The sequence below is a fragment of the Siphateles boraxobius genome, unplaced genomic scaffold (genome assembly GCF_051911475.1).
Source record: "Siphateles boraxobius isolate OS27281-9 unplaced genomic scaffold, OSU_SipBor_1 41, whole genome shotgun sequence".
Classification (NCBI taxonomy): Eukaryota; Metazoa; Chordata; class Actinopteri; order Cypriniformes; family Leuciscidae; genus Siphateles; species Siphateles boraxobius.
Window position 1 is genome coordinate 10,038,966 of NW_027509042.1, and position 16,863 is coordinate 10,055,828.

The 16,863-nt window shown below is 41.0% G+C and overlaps 1 protein-coding gene across 1 annotated transcript; it reads left to right on the forward strand.

Moving 5' to 3' along the window:
• Positions 1 to 6,311: 6,311 nt before the first annotated feature.
• On the forward strand, positions 6,312 to 16,644 carry trub2 (TruB pseudouridine (psi) synthase family member 2). Its single transcript, XM_077198217.1, has 8 exons — positions 6,312 to 6,556; positions 6,692 to 6,826; positions 7,023 to 7,097; positions 7,183 to 7,244; positions 7,455 to 7,536; positions 15,734 to 15,806; positions 15,911 to 16,047; positions 16,149 to 16,644. The coding sequence occupies exons 1-8, from the start codon at positions 6,439 to 6,441 to the stop codon at positions 16,526 to 16,528; spliced, it is 1,062 nt and encodes a 353-aa protein (XP_077054332.1). The 5' UTR covers positions 6,312 to 6,438; the 3' UTR covers positions 16,529 to 16,644.
• Positions 16,645 to 16,863: the final 219 nt, after the last annotated feature.

A 16,863-nucleotide genomic window follows, 5' to 3' on the forward strand; every position in this document is an offset into this window, starting at 1 on the left:
AAGCTCTCTCAGCTTCTTCCCTCGTGTTACGTCATCAGCAGGGTTTCTTGCGGTATCAACATATCTCCAGGCATGCCTGTCAGTCAACTCCTGTATCTCGGCCACGCGGGTGCCCACAAAGACCTTGAATCGACAGGATTCAGACCTCAGCCATGTCAGCACCGTTGTGGAATCTGACCAAAGGATTGTATGATCAATGTGGATGGTAAGCTCCCTCTTCAGCACCTGCGAGAGCTGTGCACCCGTAAGGGCAGCACAGAGTTCTCATCGGGGCATAGAGTGAAATCGCTTGGGAGCAACTCTAGAACGGGCCATCAGGAATGACAGATACACTTCACCGTGTCTGTCAGTGGTCCGGAGGTATGCCACTGATCCATAAGCCTCTTCTGAGGCGTCGCAAAATACATGCACCTCTCTCTAAAGACCAGAGGTGTCCACGTCCTTCGACAAGTATGGTCGGGGCAGGGTGACTTGAGATAAGACTTGTAAATCTTCTTCCCAGTCTTTCCACTGCTGCAGAAGCTCCTGCGGTAGTAATGGATCATCCCATCCCCTGTGTTTGTCCCAAAGGTGTCGGACAATTATCTTAGCCCTGGTGGTGTAGGGTAGGATGAACCCCAAGGGGTCGTACTGACTCGCCAGCACCTTATAGATATTACGCATCGTGGGAACCCCGTACTCCACATGGCGATGCTTGTAGCCAAGTACATCCGTGTGGAAGAGCCAGCTTAGCCCTAGAGTAGATTCTGGGGTATCTGTCTTTTTCTGAGCCAGCCATAGCTCAACACTGGCAGAGCAGCTCTCTTGTGGTAGGTGACTTATTACACCTGGTTCGTTGCTTGCCCACTGACGCAGATCAAAGCCTGCAGACGCAAGAAGGGCTCGTAGCTTGTCTACAAGGTGCCTCGCATCAGCAATATTGGGAACACTCTGGAGGCAGTTATCTACATAAAAGCATTTCTCAACTGAGAACCTCACCTCTTCATCTGGCTGGCTGTTATCAGAGACGTGGCGCTGTAAGGCGAATGTGGCACAGCAGGGGCTACATGTTGTACCAAACGGTAGCACCTGCCACTCGTACACTGCAGGAGGGCCTTCTTGACTGACGTCGCGCCAAAGGAATTTGAGCAGAGCACGATCTTCTGGGAGGAGGCGAACTTGGTGGAACATGCCTCTAATGTCTCCGCTAACCGCAACTGCATGCTCTCAGAATCTTAGCAGAACTCCCAGTAGTGATGCTCCTAATGTCGGCCCAGGCAGTAGATGGTCATTGAGGATCTGCCCTCGATACTGGTAGGAGCAGTTGAATACCAGCCTATTCTTGCCATTATGGCTCACCAGATGGTGAGGAATATACCATTCCTCACAACCTTCCTCGGCTGAAACTTTCGGTCCACACTTGATGACATAGCCCGCCTTGATAAGTTTCTCCATCTCCACTCTGTAGGCTTCTGCCCGTGCAGAATCTCTAGCCAGTCGCCTCTCAACATGTTTCATCAGTTAGCTCACCTGGGGTGCTACTGTTGTAAATAGACACTGCCGTGGTTGGGTGAGGTGACAGACTACACTCGCTGGGCCCTGCAGTGTCCAGCCCAGCCTTGTGCGGATGGCAGCAGGCCCTCCTGGAGGTCCCAATCTGACAGGTTCAATGGGAGTGACGAGATGGGGGTGGTCACTTCCAATTAGAAGCAGGGGCTTAACATTCATAAGGGTCTGAACGGGAAGGCCAATAAGGTGCTTGTATGTGTTCCTGAGTTGCTCCATGGGGTAAGTATGGGTTGCTAGTCCAATACGAGCACTGGTGAATGCACCTATGATCTTGAACTTAGTCTTTGGCTTTGATGGCGAAGAAATGGAGAACGACACTGATGCACCACGGAGGGTCCGCACTTCATCTCTAATTGTGCGTAGTGGTAGGTTATCTTGAATCCCCTGCACACCTAGCTTCTCTGCAGCATCTGGCAACAGCATAGTTCTATCTGAACCGTCGTCAAGTATGGCATAGGTGTTGATTGATTGGTCACCATGGTGAATGCGGACTTTGACAACTTTAAGAAGAACCCGACTGCCTTCAGTGGGTCTGTCTAGATACAGAACCTCTGTTGTGCCCCTTATGCCATGGCTTTCCGCTGCTGGTGTCGATGATGCCTCCTTAGGTGTCCTCATATTCACCTCATGCAGCACCTGGAGGTGTTTCCCTTGGCAGAGGCTGCAAGTTTTCTTTAAGTTGCACTGAGCCGCCTGGTGTGGCCGTGCACATCGCCAACATCTCTTGTTCCTTTTAATCCATTCAGTCAGCTGATCCTTTGATAGCCTGGATACCTCTGTACACTGGCTAAGGTAGTGTTCCTCGTTATTGCAGAATGGACAGTATGGCTTGCTCTTGTTCCCTTTGAAGGAGCTGCGTGGCACTGGAGCCTCAGGTTTCTTAGCTGTGTCCTTCACACCATGGAGGACAGTGGTAGGTTGCTTACCATTCCTACCCTCTTGTCGGAACACCGGCTTCTCCCGCACTCCTCTCACAGCTAACTTTCCTTCAAAGTCCTTGCACCAAGACTCGTATTTCAGCCAATCTGAAAGATTAGTTAAGGTGTGGGTTCTTGTTCCCTGATGATACATGCAGCGGCGAAACTCGGCTCTTTGCTCATACGGCAGCTTGCTCAGCAGACGAGCAACAACTCACTTGAGTCCCGACTGGCGAAGTTGCGGATTGTTGGGCGTGGCCCACGGTAACTTGACTCTGGGACGTTGGAGTTATGACCCTGAGGTGATCTAAAGGGCAGTGGCTGTGTCCATGCCATGCTTGGATGTCGCTGTTGGGGTGTTGCGTTACAGCCAAGCTCACTCCGTTGGCCACCATAAGCTGTAGAGTACTTGGGCTCAGCTGGAGGTAGTCCATGTGACTGTGGCAGAAACTGAACGGGCTTGAACCAAGGCGATGGCTGACGGACAGTGTCATCCCATGGCTTTGCAGTAGGAAAGGACCCACTCTGGCCCACAAACTTGTCAGGAGCTGGGGCTGGCAGTGCTTCTTCCATTACTGGGCCCGGCCATGGTGGTGGTGCCGGCCAATCATCCTCTTCCTCAGCGTTAGGTTCACTTTCAACAGGTGGCCGTGATGACATCACCGTTAACTCTGGCTTTCTGGTATGAAGAGAGGTTGGACTCTGCATGTTGCAAACAGAATCTACTAACTGTCTCATGTCTGCTCGCAGCGCTCTAAGCTCGACCAAGTCTGATGCCATGTGCCGCTGTGTCTGCTGCAGGAGGTGTCTTTCATGACGAATGTCATCTAACTCAACTCGGCTGTCATGCTGTGGATGTATGGGGTGCAGCGCTGGAGGTAGGGGAGTAGAGTAATCTCGTAGCTGTTCCCTAAACTCTCTCTCTGGAAACCGCTGGGGGGCTAGCTGATTCTTCTGGCTGTGCTGTTGGTTCTCAGCCCTATAGCCCAGGTCCATCTCCTGAAGAATAGCATCCCGCCTCTGGCGTCGAAGAGGAGAGTCTGGTGGGGAGGTGAGGCATGTCATCCTGGCATTTCCCTCCTGGTGAGAACTCTCTGATTCCTCTCTGTACCTCTGACCGATGTAGCCTCTATAATCGACCTCATAATCTGCATAGCGCACAGGTGGGCGAATGTGCCGTTTGGGACGTGCACCACTAGCATCATACTCTGGATGTAGTTCCATCTCTGACGTAAACTCAGTGATCCGGCTCGAAGGACCATCAATGTAGTGAAGATAATGGGTAGATGCTCAGTCTAGGTGCTAGTTCTGGGTTTATCACCAAGTTCACTCAGGTGTGTCGGCCAGAACACCACTTAAGGCCAAATGTTCCAGAGTATGAAATAAAGAGCGGAGAAATAGTTCTGATTCTGTTTCTTTATTCCTCTTTCTTGTGTGAGTGAGTTTGAGGGTGAGTGCAATTATGAGTGTGGTTTCTATAAAGAGAGAAACAAATTACAAATGAATAAATCAAACATATGCATACACTCATTCCTCTCTAAGCACTAATATACATTACTAAACAAAGCAAACAATAGTCAGTATATATAACTATACAGTATATCTCTTAAACTCTAATACTGTAAGCATAATGTAAAGATTCAAACACTTATTATAAAGGATCCTTAGATTTTCTATCATAGGTTACATTCCCACATAGAAAGCACTTACTGTCATCTATGATAATCCACTTTATAGCTTCAACTAACTAAACAGCTGGATGGTTTTATTATGAAAAAACCCCGTACTGAATGCTATATTCCATTCGAGCTAGCAAAGCCTTGACAGAGAAACCTCGATAGCGATCCAAATAACAATATTTACCACCACTTACTTCTTAATTTACTCAACCACAAAGTACTGATCAATCCTAACAACAAATATGAAAGTATGAACACATCTAAACACGATATTACATATCGTTAACTCGACGTACTAAATCAGACGAGTCGAAGCTCGAGCGTGAAATGAACGAACGTGGATATAATTAGCACCACCGTCGCATAGCGACTCCTTAAACTCCTAACTCTTATCCACATCAAATAACAGAAATAACTAGTTTCACAAATAATACAATATCACAGATGTACTTACTCTTCTCATTTACGCACACTCTGAAGAAAGGTGCAGCTCACATCTACAATCCGACCGACCGACTGACTGACTATCTCTATCGTCGTACTGCATACTAACTGTGTGACGTCAGATAGTATACAAACCAGCGCGCGCTTCGGCTACCGTTACAAGCACTGAATAAACGGAAGTAAACGTGAAACATAAAGCCTAATATGGTCAACTGAACTAAATAATATCAACACTGACATAACTTTGGGGCCTTTTCTACACATGTAAACCATTGAAATATGTTTTTATAATAAGCTGATGTTTGATAGACTGAGATAACAGCCTTTTGTTGTCTTTAAAGGATAAATTGTGACTAACTGACTGTAAAACTATGCCATAAATAATAATAGAAAATAAATAAAGCTTCATTTTATAGCTTTCATTTTTAACAATGGAGAAGACTCTTTAAAATAGACCTTCATGGCAAATGTCAGTGAATGCACTTAATGTTATTTGTTTAAACATTTACTTGGTTTACCTGCTCAAACGATTTTATTACAACTGCAATATATGGTTTGGGAACACTGTGCATATATTGTGTGAACCATATAATATTTAATTTTGCAATTTTGTGTAGCCTATTTGTTGTCATGTGAACCACACCTGCTCTATCAATAGGTGGTGGCAGTGGTTTAACTAATGACATATCTTTTACAATACCTTTAAGGAACACATGAAAACTGCTCAGTTTTACACTTTTACACACATCAGATGATTTGTGTTTATATGTGCTTTTATTATATTTACCATTATCCCAAACCATTATAACAAAAATATAATAAGACTTTTAGTTTACTCTAGCATTTAAGTTTGGATATAATTCTCGAAATTGTTCTATAATTTAAGAGTATTTTGAATTTGAATTATTTAGGCGGTTGAATCCAACACTGTCAGGGTAAAAAAGTGTAATTAATTAGTGTAATTATTTTTTTTAACAAAATCTCTTAGTTAAAGCAACAAACATAATAATGTTAGTACAAGTTAAATAAGTTAAGATATTGTTTAACCATCTTTTGAAATGTTGATATAATAATTTTATAACAGATTGAATGTCTATATTATTAGATAAATCAACTAGGCCAACACAAAATGTCATATTTATTAATATCATAAAATCTATTGCAAAAACGTACTGATGTTTGAGCTATTTTCCCACCAAAAGGGATGCTAGTTTCTTTATGTTTGTTAAAATTAGTGAAAAATGATATTGAGATTATGCGAAAACCTATAGCCTAGGCTAAATTGATTAGCTCACAAAAATCAAACAAATATTTTTTGCGTAGTACAAAATATAAAAACGTTGTTTTCGTCCTAAAAATATTGTATAAAATCTGACATTTATGACATATATTATTGTATTTTGGTTTTGTTGACATATTTCCACCTTTCAAAAATGCTAGTAAAAAATAGACCTTGTGAGTATAGACCTTGTGACACTTTTTTTCCCCACGTTTGAAAACTAGCCCCGGACTCCCGTTTATTAAGAGATGTATGATGGGAAGACGACAATGTTATGCATACTTTTAACCGGACAATTGTTGCGTCCCAATTCGCATACTATCCGTCCTAAATAGTATTCGAAAATAGTTGGGTTAGCAGCATGGCTGTTGAACTGAAGTATTTCATCCAGTAAAGGGCGCTACTGTCACTGTGATGCTGTGACACCAGTAGAAGAAAAGACGATCACGTGACGCCAGATTTTCAACACAGCAGCGTGTTCATTTGTTGCTTCCATGCCTGTCAGTCACTCCGGTCTTTTACTTCTTGTTTATATTTGACTTATGCTTGTAACATTTATTTCTGGACGAAAATGACCACGCAGGCTCTACGTCTTTTCCGTAGAATGGATGGTCTGTTTGCTGTGTACAAACCGCAAGGAGTTCACTGGAAACTTATCCGTGACACCATAGAGTCCAATTTACTAAAAGGTAGGGTCTACGTCACTTGTACAGTAAATGCGTATAGTAGATAACGAGTATACTTTCCATGTGATAAATTATGATTTTTTTTATTGTGATACATGATTATCAATACAACTGAAATCTGCATCTTTCTCTTTTCAGAGCTAAACTCCTGTCCTCCTCCTGCTCCTCAGCTTGCAGTGAAGTTCCAGCTTCTGTCCAGTGGAGAGAACAACGGCTCCAAAGATCTCATATTGTCCCCCTCTATGCTTCCCTCTCTGGCAGACCATCCTCTAGGTTAGTGGGTAGACTTTACAAAAACATGTCCAGGTAAACCCGAAATCGAAAGAAAGAAAAAAAAAACGGCATGTTAGGACAATTCATATTTTTGCATTGAATTATTTTCATAACTGTTAAGAATTTACTTTAGGCAGTGCAACAAATACTACCATAATATACATATATTTTGCTATTTACTTTTCCTCTGTTACAGTGACAGGGCCGCAGTTTCACAAGGTTCATGTCGGAGTTGGTCATCGCTTGGATGCTTTTTCCTCTGGAGTATTAGGTGACTGACAATTGAACCCCTGAGTTCTAAAGTGATTTAAAGTGTGATGTGTTCTGTGCTCAATTCTCTCATGTTTCTATCTCAGTTTTAGGTGTTGGGAAAGGAAATGGAGTGCTGGAGCATCTGTGCAGATCACATGTAACCAGGGTAATGGTTTAGGCTCTGCCTATATTTATTTTATGTAATAGTTCATCTCACATTTAAATGCTTTACTGTTTTTCTTTATTTTATATCTGCCTGCCTAATTGATTCTGAATTTATAATAAGTGATGATCAAATCAGAACCGTTAGCAGACGTGCATTAATTGTAATAATGACAATTTTACACAGACTTTTGTGTTTGTTTTATATCTGAAGGACTACACGCTTGAGGGGGAATTTGGAAGGGCCACCGATGATTTCTCTCACACAACCCGAGTCATAGAGAAAACCACATATGGTAATTTGTACATTACAATAATTATCATAACCTTAAAGGAACACTCCACCGTTTTTTGAAATAGGGGTTATTCACTATCGCCCCTACATTTAGATAGGTGGGCAAATGCATTTTTGTCTCAGTGCATGCATTGTCTTAAGGCTTGTTCACACCGGGACGAATTTCGCGCTTGATATTCATATCATATATCAAAGGGCGCCAATGTGAGTGTGCACACCGACGCGAAAAACGCCTCGCGTAAAAGCGTCATTTTTAAAAAAAAAACGCCTCTGGTTCGTTATTTTGGTTTGATGTGCCGCGTCAAAATCTATCCGTCCAATGAGATTGGCGCTTTTGCTCACGTGTCTGGAGCTTCTGTAGTTACAGTAAAACACAACTTGGGGGTGCTCAAACACAAAACGGTCTTGCCGAGCACACAAGCGTAACAGCGAAGACGATATACGCCAAGTAGCGTCTACACACTGCCGGGAAGAAGACGAGGAAGATGCAAGCCAAGATAAATGTAGAGCTGCTGGTCCCGTTGGTGTCGGAACATAAGGAACTGTATGACAAACGCGACAGTGACTAAAAAAATATTGATAAAAGAGAACTGTTATGGAGTGGTATTACAGAGCAAAATGGGCCTTGATGGTGAGTTTAATTGTCTTTCATGTACATAGGCTTGGAACTTTTTCCAACATTTTCTGTTATTTCTGGGGTATTTCTGTTTTACATTAAGCGCCATCTAATGTCAGGGAATTAATTTGCATGTTCCCTCGGCTCATCGTCAGCAAAAATCGCTTGGGTGTGAACACAAAAACGCGTGCGAATAACACGCGCCAATATTCGTCCCGGTATGTACGGCCCGTTTCCGGTCTCAGGGTACGCTGGCGTGTTTTGCTGCCGCTCCTGTTACTGTTTGATTTGTTTTGGTTTGTTATTTTAAACTATATTCATTTATTTTAAGTTTTTAGTTTTGTTTTTAGTGCTGTAATGATTGCGATGTGGCGGGGCCATCTTATATACTTTGGATCGTAGTTTTAAGCTCTGTGCTCCATCTGGAATAATCTGCAGCATGTCTCTGGATCGCTTCGGTTCAGCTGTCTGTGTGGATTGTATGACTTTGTGCTCGCATTTTGCGCTACGGAAATCTTCCTGGAATAACCTGCAGCGTGTAACTTGATCATCGCCTCTGCTCGGCTGTGTGTGCGGATTGTACAACGCTGTGCTCGCAGTGTGCTGCGGAGTTTCATTCACTCTGGCCTCGCGAGTGTGCGCTCACTGACCATGGCACTAAGGTACACTACACACATGCTTTTGAATTTAAAACAGAACTGTTATTGCCTAGCTAAAGACTACTACAATCTCTGTAAAGATGCTGGACTGTTACGTCCAAAGCGATATATCCATCGGGGTTTGAGGCGCAGCCTTTCTGTCTCATCTTCTCCTAACATCTATGTCCCTAGCTGTCGACCTAAGACCAACAAACTGCTCCATACTGGTGTTGTTCACAGTAATTTAATATCTCTTCCCCGCATGGAGATTAAACCTCTGTCATCTTCGTCTCAGAGCCAGGCTTACGCCGCTCTATTTAATGTGCGGTCTGTGAACAACAAAGCGCTACTTTTATCGGATTTTCTTATCGATAAAAAGCTGGACTTGTTGTTCTTAACTGAAACCTGGCACAAAGAAAATGATGGGCTCCTGTTTAACCAGATCACTCCAGCGGGCTTTGGAGTATTAGATCGCCCGAGGCTACCTGGCAGAGGTGGAGGTATTATTGTGGTTTATAACCTGAAGTTGCACACAAGCTCTGTGACTGTTCCCCAGTTTTCTTCTTTTGAATGTCTGGTTTTGAGTATTTCCGCTCCTGTGTCCACAGTCGCTACAGTCTATAAACCACCTAAGGCTAAGACACATGCAGCTTTTTTGTCAGAGTTTGCGGACTTCTTGTCGATGCTGACTGTGAAGTTTGACAGAATTCTAATCGTGGGAGACTTCAACATTCATGTTGACCGGAGTGACTCAGTAGCGGCTAAGGAATTTTTGTCGTTAATTGACTGTTTTAGTTTCAGACAGTTTGTAACTGACCCAACCCATAATAAGGGTCATACACTGGATCTTGTGATCGCTAATGGCTCATTTGTGTCTGCGTTTTCATCTATTGACATTGGACTGTCTGATCACTCAGCTGTCTTTTTTAACCTCGAACTGTATCATTCAAATGAGCCTACCATCCGAACAGTTACCTTCCGGAACTGGAAGTCTATCGACCAGACAGCTTTCTCCAATTCTGTGGTTTCCATCCTAAGCGATCTTCATCCCTTATCACTGGAGGAGAAAGTTGTGCAGCTAAATTCCCCTCTTGCTGCTAATCTTGACACTTTTGCTTCTCTAAGGTCACGTAAGGTCACATTCGCCCGCTCCGCTCCCTGGTATAATGACAATCTGCGCTCTAGAAAGGCTGCTTGTCGTAAAATGGAATGCAAATGGCGCCTTACTGGTCAGAGTGTCTACTATCAAGAGTGGAAGGATCTTCTGGGGGGTTATCGTGCTCTTATGGAGACTGAAAGATCCTCTTACTTCTCGCAGATTATTGTAAATAATCAAAATAATCCCAGACACTTGTTCCAAACCATAAACAGATTGCTTCAAGTTAATCCTGTTACCACTTTGCCTGTTTCCCAGCAGCTCTGTGATTCTTTTCTACAGTTTTTTAATTCGAAGATTGTTAGTGTTCGCAAAGAAATTTCTGTTAACCCTGACTGTGCCACTTCACTCCTTTGTTCATCTGGGTTCACTGGTGTTTCTTTTACTCATTTCTCACTGCTTGATTCTGAGGCTCTCACAAGGGAGGTATCTAGCATGAAATCAACCACTTGCTTGCTGGATCCAATTCCAACAAATTTATTTAAATCATGCTTCCCTGTGCGGTGCCCTATTATCCTTGGCATTATAAATGAATCATTGGAAACTGGGGTCATTCCAGCAGTACTAAAGACTGCTGCTGTTACGCCTGTACCAAAGAAAGATAATGTTTCTGTGGATGATTTTAACAATTTTCATCCCATCTCTAATCTTCCCTGTTTGGCAAAAATACTTGAGCGTGTTGTTGCCTCTCAACTCTGTAATCATCTTACAACCAATAACCTTTTTGAACCCCTTCAGTCAGGTTTTCGTAAATTACATAGCACTGAAACGGCGTTGGTCAAAGTTACCAATGACTTGTTGATGGCCTCTGATTCTGGAGCTACCTCACTTCTCATTCTTCTGGATCTTCGAGTTGCTTTTGATACTGTGGATTGTGGTCTTTTACTTACCCGTCTTGGAATTGTCTTTGGTGTGTCCGGGACAGTTTTAAACTGGTTTAAATCCTATTTTACTGACCGTTCCCATTTCATTTCTATGTGTGGCTTTAGGTCTGACAGTTGCTCAGTGCTCACTGGTGTTCCTCAGGGATCAGTTCTGGGCCCTCTACTCTTCAATATTTATCTATCTCCACTTGGGCATCTGCTGCGATCGCTTGGTCTCCACTATCACTTTAATGCTGACGATACCCAAATCTACATCCATTCTAAATCTGGTGAAGACATCGATGCTTGTTATCTTTCTGGCTGTATCTCTGAGATAAAAGCATGGTTGAACAATAACTTTCTTTGCCTGAACAGCGGGAAAACTGAGATTATGCTTATAGGTTCCCGTCATCAAATTCGCAAAGCGGCTCCACTGTCCCTGTCTGTTGATGGCTCTGTTTTAGAGACCCAAAGTACGATGAGGAACCTTGGTGTAATTTTTGACACCAGCCTCACTTTTGATTTTTTTGTACAGAGCACTGTTAAGGCATCCTTTTTCCATCTCAGAAATATTGCCCAGACTACGCCCAATGCTAAACCTATCTGTCGCTGAAAAGTTGATTAATTCATTTGTGTTCTCATGGCTGGATTATTGTAACGCTGTTTTAGCTGGAGTTTCTAAAATCACTATTAACAAATTGCAATTTGTTCAGAACTCTGCCGCCCGGATCCTGACGGGAACTAGGAAATTTGACCATATTACTCCAGTTTTGAAGTCCTTACACTGGCTCCCGGTCAGATTCCGTGTTGACTTTAAGATCATGATGCTGACATACAAGGTTTTACACGGCTTAGCTCCGCAATACTTATCTGGCTTATTAATCACTTATTCTCCAAATCGCAGACTGCGTTCCTCACAGTGCAATTTATTAACTGTTCCACAAACACATCTAAAATCTATGGGTGATAGGGCTTTTTCTGTTTACACTCCTAGACTTTGGAACTCTCTCGCTCCTGAACTAAGGGAAGCACAGAGTCTTGGCATTTTTAAAGCTCTTCTCAAGACACATTTTTTTTAAAACTTGCATTTGACTGCTGATGTCTCTTCGTGATCGCTTTACAGCTATTTTTTATTATTAATGTTGCTGCTTTTGTTTTTATTAACTTTTATTTGTCTTTTCCGGTGGATTGTGATTTTATGTACAGCGCTTTGAGAAGCTGCTTTTAAAGGCGCTCTATAAAATAAAGTTTATTATTATTATTATTTAGTCAGGCAGCGCAGCCGCTAGCTTAGCTTAGCATAATGAATGGAATCCTTTGTTGCCGGATAGCATATCGTGAGTAAAAGTGATCAAAAAAAAATTACTGTGGCCTGCTTATTCACAATGAATACAAATAGCAATGCAGATTAAGACTTGGTGATTTCCTAAGCAGATATTGACTTGGGACTATATAGGGGGGAAGCACAGACGAAGCACTGCTACTTGGGCGCAGAGATATCACACAACACCTGAAATAAAGCTTGCCACAAAGAGCCGGCAAAAGTAATGATTCTGCATGAAACATTTGAAGTTTATTAATAAACTAGTGTTTTTTATGTCAGTGTTGGCTGCAAAGATAAAGTTGACGCAGTAGTGAACACGCCTATAGAGAAAAATGCACACTTCATACAAATTAGCCTACATAAGCAGAGAGTAGCCAATTTCTTTGAGTCTTTCATTTTGTTTAAAAGTAGACATTTCAAGCTTTCTATAGATATACTTCTCAGGTCTGTGAGACAAGTAGCTTATACGCTGAGTTTTGGTTCATTTATGAGACGCACTCCAGTTCACGCGTTGGCGCCTCCTTGTCCTGATTATATTGTCTACTATATTTGCTTCTTATTTATTAATCCAGGCAATTTGTTGATCAAACATTGATTAAAATGAAGATACAGTTTATACAAAACGAAAATTTCAGGCAAAAATAATATTCGAAGATCGCTGGGTATTATTCGATTAGCGGTGTGACGTTTGAATATAAATTAAAAAACTTAAACGTACGTTTCATATTTGTGTTTAAATAATATAATGTTTTTTTTTTTTTATCTATGTTGATTATATGAAGAGGGAACTGCAATGAGATGAGTAAGATAGGATCAAGATGCCTGTAAGACTGGAAAAACTGGAAGGACTTTAAGAGAGGGCCACTCTCTAAGAAAACAAAGGAAATTAACATTTGAACTCCCCCCTCATGCACTATTGATACGAAGGTCTCACCTCCCTCATCCTAATCTACATTTCTCTCCCCCATTCTTCATCCTGCCAGAGATCTCCCAAACTCACACAAGAATCTAAATGGTTAAATGTGAATGATTATCATTTAGTTTTATACATGTTTGGTATTATTTGAAATGTCTCGGTGCGACTGGTACAAATGCAGGGATTAAAGTTCTCCGTCGCTACGACGGATTTCCGTTAATTGCAGCGAGTCTATGACGGATTTCCGTCAATTGCAGGATTCCCGTCTGTCCATGCCTTAAATTCACTTTTCATAATTTTAAAGCCGTAAATAGGCTTTCGTTTCTCAAACAGATGTTCTAAATGTCTTAATTTTAGTTTGCATAGGTCTTAAATTAAGGAAAGACGAGGTGTATTCACCCTGCTGAGGAGGATGTGATAAATCCTGGATTGGAGCGAATGCACGTTCCTCTCTCCACTCTAAGCATTTTGTAATCGCTTCGCTTTTGGTCCACTCCGGGTTTTCAAATCCCGTGCACGGAAAAACTGCTCTGTGTTCACTTTTGTATTAATGCATTTCAGGCTATAGCTGGTTTGCTGCGGTCCGAATTCGAGCGCGTTTGTTCCCGGAGCCCCCCGCAGCGTTGGTCTTGTTTCACACTCAACTTGGCGCATGCTAGAAAACAGAACGCGGGTCAATATTGGCCTTTTCTCAATACCAAGTAACCTACGCAAACTTCGGACTTGCGTCCTTGGTAGTTCAGACTTGCCAAGTTCGACTCAGGAGAACGAACTGGGACGAGAGGACGCGAGTCCGGTTATTCTGCAAATGGAACAGCGCGTTCTTGATCGCGTCACTCAGCTCGCTCTGCTACTCCGGTTATGTCTTTATCTATATTTTAGGCAACAATAAAACGAAATATGGTATAAAATACAACTCTGCATCTTTTCATCAACAATAAAACGAAATGTATATAAAACACCTCTTTTCATTATAAATGAACATATTATCATAAACATATTGGCCACACAAATGTGGTTCAGGCAACGCACATTGATTATCTTCACTGCATATATTTATAACAACACGAAATATAAAACACAACCCTGCTGCTTTTTGTTTTCATTTTAAAAATATGAAACATTATTGATCATTAAAACTGACATTTAACAAACAGAGACAGGGTTGTATCGTTTTATTTTATTATACATGTACACATACAGTGAAGAGAATGGATAGTAAAATATATAAATAATATTTTATATATTTTAGAATATATAACATTACACAACCCTGTGTCTTTTTGTTAAATGTCAGTTTTAATGATCAATAATGTCCAGTATAAAAGTATAAGTAGCCTAATAGGTAGGCTATAAGAAGCTATACAATGAGAAATAAAGCAAACAATTCAGTCAAACATTAACATTGTAGCCTATTAGAGAGCTGACCAAAGTTAAATAGCCTAAATATATAAAGTTATGAAACTTCACTTTGCCCTCAGCCAAAACGATTTGCCATGGAACAAATTATATATTAATATAGCATGTTTGGTCTTATAAAATAAATAAAAACATGCACTGAAAAGTTATGTAGATGGTTGATTATTTGTCAAGCTAAGTAATTCTTTTTCATAGATTAAAATAGCTTTTAAAATACGCAAACTGGCAATATTAAAGCGGGTTAAAACATCTCCCCTTAAAACGCTATTGGTCTCGACAATTTAAATAAAGTTAAAGGAATATGACTTGGCCTGAAAAAAAGTTCAGCCAGAAGAATTTTTTTCACTTTAATCCCTGCAAATGTCTCATTCCCAAAGAAGTAAACCAAAAGGTAATAAAGTTCTTAGGATGTTTAGAAACATCTTCTGAGGGTGTGTCATTGAGGGTGTGTCTTGACTGAATGCTAATTTTCCACTGCTAGCAAATGGTGACTTGCAGGTAAATTCCTACTGTGGATGATGTTTAGATTTGAAATGAGGTCTGGGTATATAATGAAACGCAGCGAGAGCTCAGGGCCTTTTCTATATCTGAGATCGGCCCGTGAGGCTGAGAGTTGCGAGACTCTCAGCCTCACGCATTTCTTGTCGGGTAAACTTTTTCCTCTTTGTTCTAGAGCATTTGATGTTTTGCCTTGATTATCTTTGAATTGGTTATGAAATTATAATGATACATTTACCTGACATATTAAATTGTGACATTTGATTATTCTAATTGACTTTGACATTATTGTCATTCAAGAGTTTAAAAGAATAGTAAAACATTCGCTCACATTTAATGATGCACAGATATCATTAAAGCCTTTTCATTTATGGAGTCAGATGAAATAATGAGAAAATATATATGAGAAAATGTATTGCATTTAACCAAAGATACTTTGCCGCGAGAAAAGACAGTAACACGCAAAGACCTTCACCGCTAATTCGATTACCGCCATTGGATCGAGTTACCAATATATCGGAAAACATTTGGAATGGGTCAGACATGATTTTGACCACTTATTAAGCTTTGTTTTGTATTGTGCACCGATAAATCATTTACAATAGATACTTCAATATTCCATAAAAAACAACAATAATTGTACATTTTGGTTTCATGGTGACTTTAATATCAAGAAACTGCTATAATAAATTACAAACATATTTGTTATGTATGGAATACAGACTAACAATTTGTAGTAAACTTTGTCTTTATTGTTATGTCGTTTAGACCATGTTACCCAGGATAAGCTAGAGAGAGTCCTTGCCATGATACAGGGAGCCAATCAGAAAGCCTTAATCATGTGAGTCATTATTTTACATATTACATTTCATACTGTCAGACTATGTGTATATATTTGGTTAATGCATAGTGTGTTTCTGAGTATGTTATTATGTCTCTCTGCAGGTATTCTCAGATGGATCTGCGCACTCAAGAGGCTTACGAGCTTGCAGTGAAGGGTTTGTTGTATCCTCATGGTAAAAGTCCACCTATTCTGACTGGTCTGCGATGCATACATTTCAATCCGCCACATTTCACATTGGGTTAGTACATTGAATAATATATTCTGTACATATACATTAGTATAGGTTTGCTTTACTTGTAAGGCCAGTAACCACAACTTTGTTCTTTTCTACACAAAAAGAGGTCCAGTGTGTGAATGAGACTCAGAAGTATCTGCGTAAATTGATTCATGAGGTAGGACTAGAGCTGCGGACTTCTGCTGTCTGTTCTGGAGTGCGTCGTACACGAGACGGTCCCTTCAAAGCAGAGAATGCTCTCACCCGACAACACTGGACTGCTGACTGCATTATACAAGCTATTGCTAACTTTCGCAAGACTACCCGCAAAATCAGGAAATCTGGAATGTACAGGCAGACTGCTGGCCAGTTGAACTCGAGCACAAAGATCCAAGATCAAATCAGAAGTCAAATTGGACAGTCTGATCAAATAAATCAAGAGCATGAACTCACAAGCCCTACTTCTGATAGGATTGTGGACAGAGTGACAAATGGGACTGGGTGAGGGGAAAACAAAACATAAAGTTAATTAAAAGGATTTGATTTCTGAGTTTACCTTTTCACTATAATTTATAGATTTGTCATACTGTCATTGTACATCAATAAAAATAAAAAATAAAATATATTTTATATATATATATATATATATATATATGTTCTCATTGTCAATACAGTGCTAAATGTTGGTGTTACAATGGTAGATAGATAGATCACACACACATATACCAAGGTAGATATTTTCTGCTTTTATTCCTCTTAAAAGGACAGTTAAACAAGAGTCGTATTGGACAATTAAGTGTTTTCTGTACAGGAAGAGATCGCGTTTTAAATACTACAGTT